A 15,719-nucleotide genomic window follows, 5' to 3' on the forward strand; every position below is an offset into this window, starting at 1 on the left:
CACCACCCCATGTCACCTGCGTACTTCGCATATGGAAAAAGAAAATATATCTTACACACAAAACTGAGATACATTTGCAGTCAAATGAATTATGATTTATATAGAATTGGCAGAAAAGATCACCCTAACTGTACATGTTCAAATACATGTGAAAATGCATATAATTATCTCATGGAATGTCCTTTGTCTAGTAATCAGCATGAAAGTACATGTATGTTTAACAGCCTTTATAATATTGTTCATAACATTCCTGTTGGTGTACACTTACTGTTATACGGCAATGCAGATCACGTTGTAACAGAAAATGAAGCTATATTTAAGGCAGTACAACATTATATATGTACAACTAAAAGATCTGTGTAAAGAACTGTTCATTCAACAATGCATCTCTCCTCTTCAAACTCTCTCAAATGTCTCTTCTATAGAGTTGTATGCACATATATTGAATTTGAAATTGTGAAATTTTGTAAATACCAGGGAGAGGGCAATCTAAGCTGGAAGAACTTGTCCCCTAATCCCGTTCACTCCTTGTGAATAAATATGTTTAAATCAAAGGGGGCTGTAACAGGAATACAATGAACTATTTGGCAGTTTCTTTCTCATTCTACCATAAGATGGTGTTATTAAAATGTATGTTTATGTTGATTATATTTTGTAGGGAAAAGAAAAAGTCATCACTAACATAACTTATACCCATGTTATGGGTTTTCGGACACTTAAGAAACAGCCATAGATTTCTCTCTAATCACATGAACAACTGTAAAACATTTCATTCACTTATAAAGGACAACTTTCTCTTAAAAACAAGCCATATCATCTGAGTATGTACATGAGTATGATCCAACAATATCAAAGTACACGCTCGATTAATGATAAAGTATAGGCAAATCTTTAAAAAATAAGAAATAGAAACTCCCCCATGATAACTTGGGACAATTCGTTTCCCTGAAACTTAACAGAGTTCAGATGAAACAATACTTATGGTAATTGTAGTATTCTGAAGACTGCTTTGAGCTAGGTGTCTCTAAAACTGTTTACAAAAAGATACTATCAAAACACAGATGATATATGTATATCATCTAACAGGAACAGCTATTACAAATATTACCAACTAGTTCATGTTTATCCTAGGCTGTGTTAAATCGATATAATTAATGCAAATTCATTCCAGAATATATAATCATCTAAAAACACCAGTGACCACCAATTCTTTGCAAGATAAAAACATTGCCTGCAGGCCATGTGAGAGTAGCTATGCCATTGTGTCAACAAAGCGAAACGGCGCGAGTATTGTATTTCCAGTGATGTTCGGCAGGTTGGGTAACTGTTGAATTGTAAACAATGACAAATGAGAAATAATCAAGTAAATAAGTCATGTGAAGTGCTGCCGACAAAACATTCTTGCGAAGCACTGAAGCCTGGAGTGACACCGGCTTTTAAAATGTCAACTGTATTACAGACGACGTCTTGATAATTATCGCACACTACTTGCTAAGTTACATTACCTCTAATTGTAAAAGATAAACTCCAAGACAGTGCGGCATATTCCAAAGTACATTAACATCTTAAAACGTGTAGATTTACTTCTGACGTTCTGTCAAACGACCTGAACTGGCACAGGAACTGGCTTGACGTCACCTATAGCAACCCATCGTAGCGCCACCTTGCGACAACTTCCTGTTGTCAATTTATATGGTTCGCTCAATCAAAAACGAAATGGGATCGGTAACTTCAATTACCGACAAAATGGAATAGTTAGCCACAGGATGGTAAAAATGAATCTCAAATATGATCAACACTTTCTTCGCTATGAGACAATTAGTTTCTAATGATAGATTCTTATTACACGGATGTAAAGAAATCTCTAAGAAAATAACTCAACTTCGCGTCACATTACCAAGTCCATTGTATGATTTCGTCAAAATTGCCAGGCAAAAACAAGTTTACACTTGAAATTGGGTTTGCAAAAAAAAACCCCAAAAAACAACAAAAAATGCAATCGTTATCAAAACGTTACTAGGGTGAAACCAGTCGCCGAAACACTGCACAAAACAGAATCAAAACCCAACTATGATACCCGTATAAAATATATCGTTGTCGAAAAAACAATTATTGTTAGTTTCATTTTTGCCGCCATCAAACGTGTGTTTCTTTCGCCCGGGAGTTTATATCATAAGCTTGTGTTTATGTATCACCATCAAATAAAGATGATATACCAGATCATGATGTTCGCGAAAGGTTGAGCGTATATCCTTATCCACCGGTGGCACCCGTCACCAAACACATGAAAAGGCAAGTCAAATGTTCACATGAAAAAAAACCCACACGGCACGTATGGTACAAGTTAAAATAGGGAACTGCGTCGAGCGTCAGTTGTTTGGTCACTGGTGCATCAAATTTAGAAATGTTCTCCACCTGTTTTCCATAAAATGTTTGAAAGCAATACCGATGCCTTAAATGTTGTAACCCTGATGAAATACGTTTTGAGGAAGAGTCGTATTGCGCTCTTTGAATCTTAAATTCGCAGTATGAGAATGCTCGATAGGACCTCAAATTGATAGAACTGCTGGAATATTGCTCGACAAAAAGGTAAGGTTGATTGTTGGAGAGGTAAAGTCGCCCCTCTTTCATGCAGTATTGTAGATAGTTTTTGAATTTTTAAGCACAGATTTAAACATGAAACATGAATTTACTTCACTTTTCTCATGTGCTTCTCGTTCAGGTGCATGGGGAAATCAGTGGATCCGAATTGGCTATTTGACCATTATTATAAACGATATCAGATCATCGATTAACTGAAGCATAAGTTACATTTTGTTGGCCAAAGTCCTTTGTTTAGATTTTGCCTATCCGAGCAGACATTTCGATTCATATATGCATAAAGAAACAGATGAGTAAGAATTAAGGGAGCACAATTGCTGTGCATGGGGATACCCACTTATTGCCCAAATGCCTAAAATTGACAAAGGCCAAGATGTTATTGATGAGAAAGTCCAGCATTTCGCATAACTGTTTTCTCTGTAAAATTCAAAGACATTTGCTTGCATTTATGACAAAGCTTTGTGTCGGAAATGACGTCACAACCTGAGAGATTGCTCATATTTACTAATCACAGAATTTCTCACGATCGTCGGATTTTCAATAGCTATTTTGTCGTTGTGCTATTCGAAACAGGAAGTTATGGTGATGAATGGGTCCATGACATGTAACATAATAGAATGGAGATATGATACACTGCATACTGAATGATGGCTCAAGTACAGTCATCGTGGCCATATAGCTGCAAGAGTTAATGGCATTAGCCATCTGAAATATTCATTGGAGTATGCATACCAAATAATATTGTTCTGTAATTTCGTATTAAAAACTTCTGATGTCCGGTAATTTTGTACCCAAACCGAGATGTAATTTTTCTGCACAAATTCAATTACATTACTAACACACATTGTGTCATTACCATTTCATTTCAACAGACGGATAGATTCTCTTTAGAACCATATATAAATAGCCGCTAAAAGTGACACAATAAAAACGATTTTTGTGCATCGAACATACATTTCTTACACACCCGTGGGTGAGAAACCCATTTGAGATAACTGGAATCAAACCACTCTCCTACCCAGAGTTCCTGGCGGTCGGCAGCCAGCCAGCATAGTGTTATGCTGAGTCACCACTGCGACGGAGTGTGGAATCAAACATATGTGTGAGATCGAAATCCAGGCCCGTGGTTGGCTACTCCATGTTCACCTACGTCGGTATCGAACCACAGGACCGTGTGATTATGATATTTATAAACAAAGTCGTCCTCGTCGGTTACATTATCTGTTATGTCAACATTATCGTTTTTTCGAGTGTAAACCCCCTGGATGCCACAGCGACACGCATGTCCCTCCTCTTCAACCCTCACTTCGAAGTCGAATAAAATTTGATTAGGCCTACATCAGGCAAACTAATACAATTCACAGTTTTAAATTCTCCCTTCTGTTTATCATTTACTGACATTTTAGGTAAAGCAAAAGTACTGAAAGTGACTCCTGAAAATCAGGTACATCGTAAATCCGCGAAATCACAATTCACGGCGTTTTGAATTTCACAATTCACAATACTGTGTGTTTAGAAATGTGAATATCGGAAATCATGCGAAATAAATTTGGTGTGAAAACGAACGCTGTGCTTGGAAAACTGTACTTGTTGAAATGTAAACAAAGCAAATTTCAGATTTTACACTGAGAAGCATTTTTAGAGGTACTTTCGTCTAGTTGTTGCATTTTTGGCTCGATCACGCGTTTGAGAATAGTCATAGGAATAGTATCTAATTGCATTAATTATGGAATTTCAAATATATACATTACAATGATGTGGAAAACTCAACAGAAAACGTAACAGTTTCCGTCCTGTGTCACGTTTGTGACGCCATGACTGACCCTAAATCACGCACAACGACGACGGTAGTTACCTGCGTTTCTGACAAATTCTCTTTCTTATATTGGAAAACATTGTAAACAAATAACAGTGCGCAGATTGTCAGAATGCTTCTGATAACTTACATGACACATTTACGTATATACGACCCCTCAATCAACGAAACTCCTCATCTGGAAATCCCGCGTACTGTTGTCAGAGAACACGCCATTTTGTAAAAGTCGGTCACCGTTAGTGATGTCATACGGAAGTAAACATTGTTGTACATATTTGGTAATATCTTTGAGGTGTGAAATTTTTTTACTCGGCAACCAGCGTGTTCTTTGTTTTTGTCTAGTTTGCACTATCATCATCACTGCCCTGATAATCCACAGATGTGGCGGAAACCTTTTCGTGTAGGGTCACATTATTTATGAGTAGTAAGCAGTACATAGGATGACGTCACTTATGACTGTGGTGTTATGTATTAATGCGCTGCTTCCATCATGTGAACAGACAAATGCATTGATTCGACGCTAAAAAAGTGCGATTTTTGGGTGTGAAAGAAACAGATTACTGCACTCGTGCCTGTCATATATCATTGATCTTATAACGAGTTGTTTCAAAACGTATCTAACCAGCTTGGCTTCCGTACATATTGATGGCCGTCACATCTTTGGAATGTACCATTTCTGGGTTCCATGGGTCGTAGGGTTTCGAAATAGTTTCACTGTGTCGATTAGCCTTGACATACTGTGAGACAATATTTAAATATAGTATGTGATTAGTTATTACATGTAATGTTTCGCAAAATGGTATGGAATCGTTACATAATTAAACCGACATTTATCGGATAACAATTCAAGCTCAAATACAATGGAATGGCCCGCCACATTGAGCATCCCGCCAAAACAACTTGCGCGAAGAAGAAAGTGTATGTCAGGTAGCAGCTGGGTAGGTTATGAACAATGACAACTATGTAATCAGTTTCTGTTAATGTGTAGACATGTGTTAGATATTATGTACTATTAATGAAAACTCCTCGTCGGACAATAATATATTCTTGTCTACGAGTGAACTCTGGTGAATGTAGATCTATGCAAATATTGCAATAAAATATTCATTATGTAGGCCGGGCCCAGTTCTAAGGGTAAAAAAACCCATTTTACTCTTTCAGTCATTCCACACATGAATATCCAAGACTGTCATTGCAGTTTTAACTCATTTCGTGGTATGCATGTTCTTTTGCCATTTGTTCCAACGTTTCTGTGTGTGTTTCAGTGTTAAAATGTCTTCGGAACAAGTTGAAAAACTTGAAAAGAAAGTTAGAAGACCCGAGTGTGCTCGCTGTCGTAACCACGGCATCATCAGTCATTTGCGGGGTCACAAACGATTTTGTCAGTTCACTAACTGCATGTGTGCAAACTGTATACTGATTGCACAGAGACGAAAAGTTTCTCGGGAGCAAATAGCATTACGAAGGCGCCAGGAACAAGACGAGGCAGCAGGGCTGTTCATTCCAGTTCCAGAAAACTTGTTGAATGGTAGGCCAAAACATCCCTCAAAGAATGAAATCTTGTGAAAATAGCTGTAAGGAACACATCAGAGTTCCCGATTACAAGTTGTGCAGACTGCATACACATTCATTCCAACCACCCATATCTGATATAACATATATTATTTGAATATAGAAAATATTATTTAGATCTACAAGATTCATTGTAAAACAGATTCAAGGCACAGTGCATGCTTGGTTCTGCTTGGGGAATATGTTACTTTAAGGCTCTCAACTTCTTACCTTTCACTAACACAAATACGTTCTTCAGGTAGAAATAATACTTCTTGATTTTTCTGGTTTGAATGACTATTAATGTGGTTATGATTATATAAGTGAGTGCTAAGGGAGACAATGTTTTCGTAAAGCAGTAAATATTTGAGGTTAAGGGGGTCCTGGGGACCTGCAAATGTTATCCAATGGTAATTGAATCTAGGGACGCTAGGACAATGACCCCATGACTTTCATGCTTGATGTAGAACACTATAAAGCCTCTTAACTTTACAGTGTTAGAAACTGGCACTAGTCCTGTAGTCCTTGCCAAACTGCCCAATAAGGGTTTTGGTATATGTTTATATCATAACAATTAGTGGACTAAAATTGGTAGTTCCTACCGCTGCTTTACATTCACTGATTGATTCAGGTCGCAGTAGCGATACAATTGGCTGTCATCTGAAGATGCTGAGGCAGAAGTTCCCTAACATGAGTTTAGGCCGGATCCATGCTGTACTGAAGGACACAGGCAACATGGAACAGACTATTGCTAGACTACAGAAAGGTACACAACCATGCAAGCCACCCGATCCCCCAAAAACACCTCCCAAATTATGGATCACACTCCATTGAAAAAACGTTTCAGCCCTGCATATTGGTTAAGATATTAAAAAAACCAAAAGAACTTAATAAGGTTGGGAAGATTGTCTTTGATGTATCATGAAATAAAAACTCGTGACAAAAAATGTCATTACGATTAAGTAGTCGTAGTGAAAAGGATAATAGTAGTCCGTAGCGTAATGGTTCTGGGCCCATTTACTCAAAGCAATCGTAGCGCTATTACGATCATGCTTTAGCATAGACTTACGATAGTTGTAGCGTTAAGATGGCTGTAGGTACTACTGTGCCCAGTCACTGATCTCTTCAAATACGCAGAGATGTCTGGGCCCGACAGTCTACCTGGAGAGGATGTGTTCTCTTTCTCAGGGAATGTACTTCTTCAGATTTAGCCTGGTCTGATTATGGTCTGGGCATTTAATTACATGATATTTAACTGTCTCAGGAGTATTGTCATTGCAGCCATTGCAAACAGGAGACACCTTTGTATCAAGAACACTGCGGGAAGTGCTTAAACCCCAATGTCCAAATGTTGTGATAATGGGTTCCTCACATCCAGTCACAGACAAATTTTCCTTTTGAACTGAACAGATAGAAAACCTGAGTACAGGAGACAGCCAGAGGTCTCACCATCCTTAACTGTTGCCATTTTGTCGGTAATCTGTTGGTATGAATTCAAGATCTTTTGGTATAGGTCTGAATTTGAATATTGTGCCTGGAGGACTTTATAATCCACATTTTATAAGTAGATCTACTATTTCCATTTCACATATGATACTTCAAAGTTCAGAAATATGTCAAGTTTCAATATTTCGTAAATAATGTCACTTCTTGATCAGTTGGTACCAGATTTTATTGCTTTTACAACTGCCATCGAGTCATGTGAATATTCAGTTATCTCCCCTTACTTCAACAACAAGTCACTGAACACAAGTCAGTCATTCAGGAATGAATGCACTTGTATAACAACGTGCTTGCACATGTGTGAGTGTGTCTGTGTCTATTTTACTAGTCCAGACTAATGCCTATTTTGCCCTCTGAAATACCATGTCACAGTTTAATATGGATACCCCACTCAGACACAGTATACTGCCTCAGCCTGTCCTTGTTTTACCCCCTAAATAACCCCTGCCAGGCAGGGAAACACGTACAATCACGTCTGTCAGGATGTCATGAATATAATATTGAGCAGCAGCACTCTGGTACTGCAGTTGTGCAAACTACTTTTAGAGAAACTTACAATATTTATGATCTTGTGAACTCGTGTAGGTTCTGATCTGTTTCATACAAGGACCAATAAGCAAGAAATTTCTGAGAATAATGCTGACTTTAAAACATTGTAAATTTGCTCTTTGAAAGTGGTTTCAAATGTTTCATTAATATTATTCGATGTTGGTATCTGTCAAAATACAGCTTGGCTATGAGCATTAAAAGATTAAACACTGTCTGAAACTACCAATGAATCTCAGTAACATGTGTTGTATATCAAATGTATAACCAGGAAGTCAGATTTGTTTCTTGGGTTGTGCACGTCGCTATATAAGTGCAATGATCTTGGACGCGACGTTAAACCCTATGTCACCTCACCTCTTGGGTTATGTGTTGTCTATTCTATTCTGTCCCCTGGTGAAATATCACCTGTTCTTGTTTCAGAGGAGCTGGGGAGAGATGGATCTGACGGCACCTGGAAAGTCAATTACAGTGAGTCTTCATCACATTGATGCATGACAATACAGCTTAGACAAGATTCTAATCTGCAGATTGGGAAATTTCTAAACAGCTTAGAATTGAAACATCAGAGGGTTGATTAAGGCTTTAAATTTGGTATATGAGAAAATACAACATACTTTTTTCAATTATTAATTCTGACCTACACACGATATATTATGATAAGGACCCTTTTCGGCCTACTTGATCTGCTTCATTTTTGAACTAAGGAAGACTCTTAGAAATCCTTTTGAAAGTTATCAGATTTGTTCAGTGTTCATATGAATGAATTTGGAAAAAATCTCGAAACTGATTGGTCATCAGAGGTTTCAGATCACAATAACCAGATTAAAACAGCTGGTTTTACGACTGCAACACTGTAGAGGCTAGTATTTACATGGATTGTCTAGACCTGCGAAGAGGCCGATATTTGGCCCCAAGTCTGCTGCAAATGTCAGTATAATTTCCAAAAATTGAAACATTTCCCCAAATCATGTTATAATTATAATTAATGTTTTGCTGTGAAGTGACTTCTATCTTACTGATAACATGGCCAGTAAAGGGGAAGAGACTTTCATTACTGCATTGAAAGCAATGTTAAAATTCCATGTTGCAATATCTCTCCATTAAGGAACTTAATTATATTTTTAGATCCCAATTTAGAACAAAACATTTTTCTCCAATTTTGCAGGCCAATGGCACTTCCAAGATCAATACCTGACTTAAAGACATGTCCTTCTTTCTCAGTGTCATTGTCGTTAGGCATTTTGAAATCATGATGTGTGCAATTATAGGTTACAAGATACAGATTTGTGATAATCAAAATATTCAAAGTATATGTGGCAATACATTTGGGGCAGAAATCTACGAAGAGAGTGTATTTCAAGTTACATGGGCAAGAGAGAGCTTGATATTTGGCACTTTTCTGTAGACCCCTGTGACATCAAGTCTTTTGCATCACAGTGGGTGGTGTGACGTGCTGCATCAGGGGGTTTATCTAGTATTTCAAACTAAGGGCCCTTGACAATTTGGATAAAATTGTCATATTGTTCAAAATTTGATCGTTTTGTACTTCTTATTTTAATAAATTCTCAGGAATTGGGAATTTTTACTGTCATTTGCAGTTGACTTAGGGCCTAATATCGGCCTCTGAGCAGGTTCATATAGACCCCTGGGTGCAGGACTTGCCAGACTTGCTTAATCTTCTTTAGGGGTGCCCACTTCAATTTGTCTTACGAAGTAGCTGTGCTACACCCTTTCAGTGCCTGCCTGAAGTATATTTATGTGAAAAACAAAAAAATGCTCCAGTATATTAAGCTCCATCAAGGTTTCCTTAAATCAGGTCAACAACGTATTTAAAACATTTTACTAGACACATGCTGTTTCACTCATTTATCTTAGCTGATACCAGAGATTTTGCATTTAATTTCTTCTGGTAGACATTTAACATTGTCAACCTTGCGGCATGCACTTAGTTCCAAATTCAAATGAGTGTGATAAAATCTATAGGCAACCTGGCTCTACATTGAAAAAGCATTATGTTTATCTCCTATTTGGACAAAGTTCTTTTTTCAACAGAATAATGTTTTCGATTTATAACAGCGCCAAATGTAGGGGTAAAGGTTGAATTGTACCCAACAATATTATTTTAATGTTTTCAGGAACCATTTTCTTCTAACATTTGAACATCAGCAAATTTTTGTCCTGAGCTGATTTTCTTAAAGTAGGTAATATCAGTACACATGGTGAAGAACTCATCACAGGCTTGTGATTTTCTCCAGAAGATTTGGCCTTTTGTACTGATCATGTTATACAAGTCAAAGTCTTGCAAGTGACGGAAAGGAGGCGAGCATTCAGTCACATAAACCTTTTCTTAGGAGGTTTTCTGCAGCTTTAATATTTGCCATATCTATTGGGCAAACACATAATCTTTGTTATACCTTGTACTTTGTGAACCAATGATAAATAAAACTATGTCATCTACTCCCATTCACTTAAGGTCCCACTTTGAACCCTTGTGACACAGGCCTAGGGTCAAGCATGGTGGCAAAGTCCGAGCCTCCTCTCCTGCCCAGTGAGTACTGTGGGGGCAGCAGCTACTACTCCCGCGCCCCGTCGTACAGCTCCCTCCACCACCTGTACAGCACCTACCCCACCTACTGCAAGACCAGTCCAACCAGCAGTCCTCTCCACACCTACAATGTAGCAGACTACCAGTACGCACAGCCACCGCAGTTCCTTCCATCTGCCCCTCCCATCACCAGCCACACACCCCAAGGGTATCAGCTGATCAACGCCATGGACCTCCCATACAGTGAGACAGCCTCCACTGAACCTGGGCTGTCCACAAAGGAGTTCAGTAAAAGCTTTGCTCAGTACACCAGTCTGCGTGATGACGCTGATGAGGTCCGGAAGACGTCAACCAACCAGTCCCCCAGTAGGCTTTCATCAGATGATGAAGGCGCCCTCATGATAGACTGTTGATGTCGTTCAGTGATGTCAGCTTCCCCAACCAGTCCCCCAGAAGGCTTTCATCAGATGATGGATCCTTCATGATAGACTGTTGACGTCATTCAGTGATGTCAGCTTCCCCAACCCGTTCTCCAGTAGGCTTTCATCAGATGATGAAGGCGCCCTCATGATAGACTGTTGACGTCATTCAGTGATGTCAGCTTCCCCAACCAGTCCCCAGTAGGCTTTCATCAGATCATGAAGGGGCCCTCATGATAGACTGTTGACGTCATTCAGTGATGTCAGCTTCCCCAACCAGTGCCCAGTAGGCTTTCATCAGATGATGAAGGCGCCCTCATGATAGACTGTTGACGTCATTCAGTGATGTCAGCTTCCCCAACCAGTCTTCCAGTAGGCTTTCATCAGATGATGAGGGTGCCCTCATGATAGACTGTTGACGTCATTCAGTGATGTCAGCTTCCCCAACCAGTCCCCAGTAGGCTTTCATCAGATGATGAGGGTGCCCTCATGATAGACTGTTGACGTCATTCAGTGATGTCAGCTTCCCCAACCAGTCTTCCAGTAGGCTTTCATCAGATGATGAGGGTGCCCTCATGATAGACTGTTGACGTCATTCAGTGATGTCAGCTTCCCCAACCAGTCCCCAGTAGGCTTTCATCAGATGATGAAGGCGCCCTCATGATAGACTGTTGACGTCATTCAGTGATGTCAGCTTCCCCAACCAGTCCCCAGTAGGCTTTCATCAGATCATGAAGGGGCCCTCATGATAGACTGTTGACGTCATTCAGTGATGTCAGCTTCCCCAACCAGTCCCCAGTAGGCTTTCATCAGATGATGAAGGCGCCCTCATGATAGACTGTTGATGTCATTCAGTGATGTCAGCTTCCCCAACCAGTCTTCCAGTAGGCTTTCATCAGATGATGAGGGTGCCCTCATGATAGACTGTTGACGTCATTCAGTGATGTCAGCTTCCCCAACTCGTCCCCCAGTAGGCTTTCATCAGATGATGGATCCCTCATGATAGACTGTTGACGTCATTCAGTGATGTCAGCTTCTCCAACCAGTCCCCCAGTAGGCTTTCATCAGATGATGGATCCATCTTGATAGACTGTTGACGTCATTCAGTGATGTCAGTTTCCCCAACCAGTCCGCAAGTAGGCTTTCATCAGATGATGAGGGTGCCCTCATGATAGACTGTTGACGTTGTTCAGTGATGTCAGCTTCCCAAACCAGTCCCCCAGTAGGCTTTCATCAGATGATGGATCCCTCATGATAGACTGTTGACGTCATTCAGTGATGTCAGCTTCTCCAACCAGTCTTCCAGTAGGCTTTCATCAGATGATGGATCCATCATGATAGACTGTTGACGTCATTCAGTGATGTCAGCTTCCCCAACCCGTCCCCCAGAAGGCTTTCATCAGATGATGGATCCATCATGATAGACTGTTGACGTCTTTTAGTGATGTCAGCTTCCCCAACCAGTCCCCCAGTAGGCTTTCATCAGATGATGGATCACTCATGATAGACTGTTGACGTCATTCAGTGATGTCAGCTTCCCCAACCAGTCCCCAGTAGGCTTTCATCAGATGATGAAGGCGCCCTCATGATAGACTGTTGACGTCATTCAGTGATGTCAGCTTCCCCAACCCGTTCTCCAGTAGGCTTTCATCAGATGATGGATCCATCATGATAGACTGTTGACGTCATTCAGTGATGTCAGCTTCCCCAACCAGTCCCCCAGTAGGCTTTCATCAGATGATGAAGGCGCCCTCATGATAGAGTGTTGACGTCATTCAGTGATGTCAGCTTCCCCAACCAGTCCCCAGTAGGCTTTCATCAGATGATGAAGGCGCCCTCATGATAGACTGTTGACGTCATTCAGTGATGTCAGCTTCCCCAACCAGTCTTCCAGTAGGCTTTCATCAGATGATGAGGGTGCCCTCATGATAGACTGTTGACGTCTTTTAGTGATGTCAGCTTCCCCAACCAGTCCCCCAGTAGGCTTTCATCAGATGATGGATCCCTCATGATAGACTGTTGACGTCTTTTAGTGATGTCAGCTTCCCCAACCAGTCCCCCAGTAGGCTTTCATCAGATGATGGGGCCCTCATGATAGACTGTTGACGTCATTCAGTGATGTCAGCTTCCCCAACCAGTCCCCCAGTAGGCTTTCATCAGATGATGAAGGCGCCCTCATGATGGACTGTTGACATCATTCAGTGATGTCAGCTTCCCCAACCCGTCCCCCAGTAGGCTTTCATCAGATGATGGGGCCCTCATGATAGACTGTTGACGTCTTTTAGTGATGTCAGCTTCCCCAACCAGTGCCCAGTAGGCTTTCATCAGATGATGAAGGCGCCCTCATGATAGACTGTTGACGTCATTCAGTGATGTCAGCTTCCCCAACCAGTCCCCCAGTAGGCTTTCATCAGATGATGGATCCCTCATGATAGACTGTTGACGTCATTCAGTGATGTCAGCTTCTCCAACCAGTCCCTAAGTAGGCTTTCATCAGATGATGAAGGTGCCCTCATTATAGACTAATGTACATTTGAGGAAACTGAGCCTTAGAATCATTACATTCAAGATTTATGTTAACTGGGGCATCACCTAAATGTGCCACAGCCTGTCACCCAGGGTAGGGGAGACTACATTCCATTGCTATTTACTGTGCAAAGATGATTTCTGTCTTTCTCAAATAAATTCTTGATATGGAATTTCTGATTCCTGGTGGTGGTAAGGAACGTATATAGATATGCACGGGTGAGAACCTTCGCGGATCCACAAATTTTAGTGACCACAAACTTCTTAAAATCTGATGGCTTCCTTCATAAACACCCCCAAATTATAGACAGAGCTCCATTGTTTCAGCTGAAAAGGAAAATATCCATTCTCATCCCTGGATATGTGTCTATATTATGTGTAGCAAAGCTTTGCAATGGAGGTATTGGAACTGTGTATACTGAATGCATTATCGGTAAGACACAAAGTAGCCTTGACACCTTGAAATTATGGGATTGTTCTCTGTACATGATAAAAAGGGAGTGAGTAAATTGTTAATGCTTCAGTCCGCAATAATCCCGACACTCCAATATGGAATGATGGCACCCAATCAGCCAAGTCATGGCGCCTTGCCACCCAGTGCAACTCGTCTCCTGTTGCGACCAGAACGAGGAAGCTGGACCCCATCCTATCCCCCACCCCCAGTCCCAAAACAATACAAGTACACATATTACAGGTTTAAAAATAAAAAATCATTGACAAATGTGTGTAGTAACTCTGCCATAATGAAAAAAGCTTTCACTATTATGTTCTTCAACTAGATGTAATGTTACCTCTTGAGAGCAAGAGAACAAAACTGAAACCTATTGAGAACATCTTCAAATGCTTGATACATGTTGAGTTATGTTTGTGCTTGTAATTTGATCAGTCTTCACAATGATTGTTTACTTCATATGTGGGACATTTTGTGAGAGTAAAAGATGTCCTTATAGATGTTTGCCATTACTGACTGTTCTTGGCAACACCATCAAATGTGACGTTCCTCTTCTTTTAGTTTTTAAACAATCATATTACAAACATATTTGGAAGTCAGTTCAGTAGGTCATGTGTTGCATGCTTACAGAGAAGCTGGATTATTAACTTGTCAAACCAAACGTCCATGCAATGATGTGTCCTGGCTTATGTTTTTAAGACATTATTTTCTCGGATCATGAGGTCTTTGAAACTTGTTGTGTGAACAGTCCCAGCAATAACTGGATAAATAAATGTTATCAGAATGTAATCATGGAAGCTCTGAAAACATGGTATATCAGTTTGGTTCCCTTGGATATTGCCATGTGATTATATATAAATTTAGAATTGATTTAGTTGATGTGGAAAACATGTATTATATTTTGCAAGGATGCTGCTAGCATTGCCGTTGATTGATTAGTTAATGACATACATGATACTTCACTCCAATCATTTGAAAAGTGATCTTATATCAAAATCCACTAAGCCATGCCTGGCTAATGGCGTGATTCCCATTGATGATGTTGAAGTAACAGCAGCATGTCCTTTATGTAATTGTTGTCCAAGTGACTGAAGACGCGTTGGTATAATGGTAGTTATACAGTGGGTGTTTTACTTTTCAATAGGTTTCTAAATGTTTGCTTTTTGGGTTAATTGCCACTTGATCAGTATGAATTACTTCTTATCATGATACAGTGTGTTGATTTGTGTTTTGGAAATATGAAATATGTTTACATTTCATAGTTTATTTTTGTACAATAAAGTTTATCCTGCCTACTGCAGCACATGAGTTCATGTCTTTATCATTATGCATGCCTGACCTGTGTTGTCATGTCAGATGTCATCAGTTTACAGTTTACAGTTTAATGTTGCAGTACGGCCATTGGCCACCGATCATAGACCAATAACATTTCAATTTGACCAAAGACATATATATACGTCTTTGATTTGACTTATAGTTTGTTTAAGTAGTCAGACTTTTGACCAAAAGATATGCTAAGCAAGGTGTCACAAGTTTCATAATTTCATAATTAAAAATAGAAAGGGTAAGTCCTACTTACAATATCAATTAATAACACAATGCACAGCCATCAAAAATCAAAGTTGAAATTCTGAGCAATGCATGTCTGCATCATAGGGAAACGCTGTCAGGAGCTAAAGTGACTTGGTCAAGTACTTCTCTTGCAACGTTCATTGGCCAGATCGTAGATATTCATCCAATCACGAATGGTACTGCATT

The 15,719-nt window shown here is 39.9% G+C and overlaps 2 protein-coding genes across 3 annotated transcripts in view; one reads left to right on the top strand and one right to left on the bottom strand.

Moving 5' to 3' along the window:
* LOC139478796 (serine/threonine-protein kinase NIM1-like) overlaps nucleotides 1–1,628 on the bottom strand; it is a 57,574-nt gene extending 55,946 nt beyond the window's left edge. For both annotated transcript variants that reach the window (XR_011654329.1, XM_071261424.1), the window contains exon 1: nucleotides 1,506–1,628. The gene's annotated coding sequence lies outside the window, so the exon portion shown is untranslated. The remainder of the gene's footprint in view (nucleotides 1–1,505) is intronic.
* A 4,061-nt stretch (nucleotides 1,629–5,689) lies between these two features.
* LOC139478345 (doublesex- and mab-3-related transcription factor dmd-5-like) lies at nucleotides 5,690–10,978 on the top strand. Its single transcript, XM_071260782.1, has 4 exons — nucleotides 5,690–5,945; nucleotides 6,600–6,734; nucleotides 8,441–8,488; nucleotides 10,494–10,978. The coding sequence occupies exons 1-4, from the start codon at nucleotides 5,690–5,692 to the stop codon at nucleotides 10,976–10,978; spliced, it is 924 nt and encodes a 307-aa protein (XP_071116883.1).
* The last annotated feature ends 4,741 nt before the right edge of the window (nucleotides 10,979–15,719 follow it).

The sequence above is a fragment of the Haliotis cracherodii genome, unplaced genomic scaffold (genome assembly GCF_022045235.1).
Source record: "Haliotis cracherodii isolate W230 unplaced genomic scaffold, xgHalCrac1.p SCAF_4, whole genome shotgun sequence".
Classification (NCBI taxonomy): domain Eukaryota; kingdom Metazoa; phylum Mollusca; class Gastropoda; order Lepetellida; family Haliotidae; genus Haliotis; species Haliotis cracherodii.

Excerpts from the sequence above, each read along its gene's own strand:
- LOC139478345 (XM_071260782.1), top strand. The coding sequence starts at position 5,690 with ATGTCTTCGGAACAAGTTGAAAAACTTGAAAAGAAAGTTAGAAGACCC. Across the intron at positions 6,735-8,440 it reads TATTGCTAGACTACAGAAAG|AGGAGCTGGGGAGAGATGGA; the intron begins GTACACAACCAT and ends TTCTTGTTTCAG. Across the intron at positions 8,489-10,493 it reads CACCTGGAAAGTCAATTACA|GTCCCACTTTGAACCCTTGT; the intron begins GTGAGTCTTCAT and ends CATTCACTTAAG.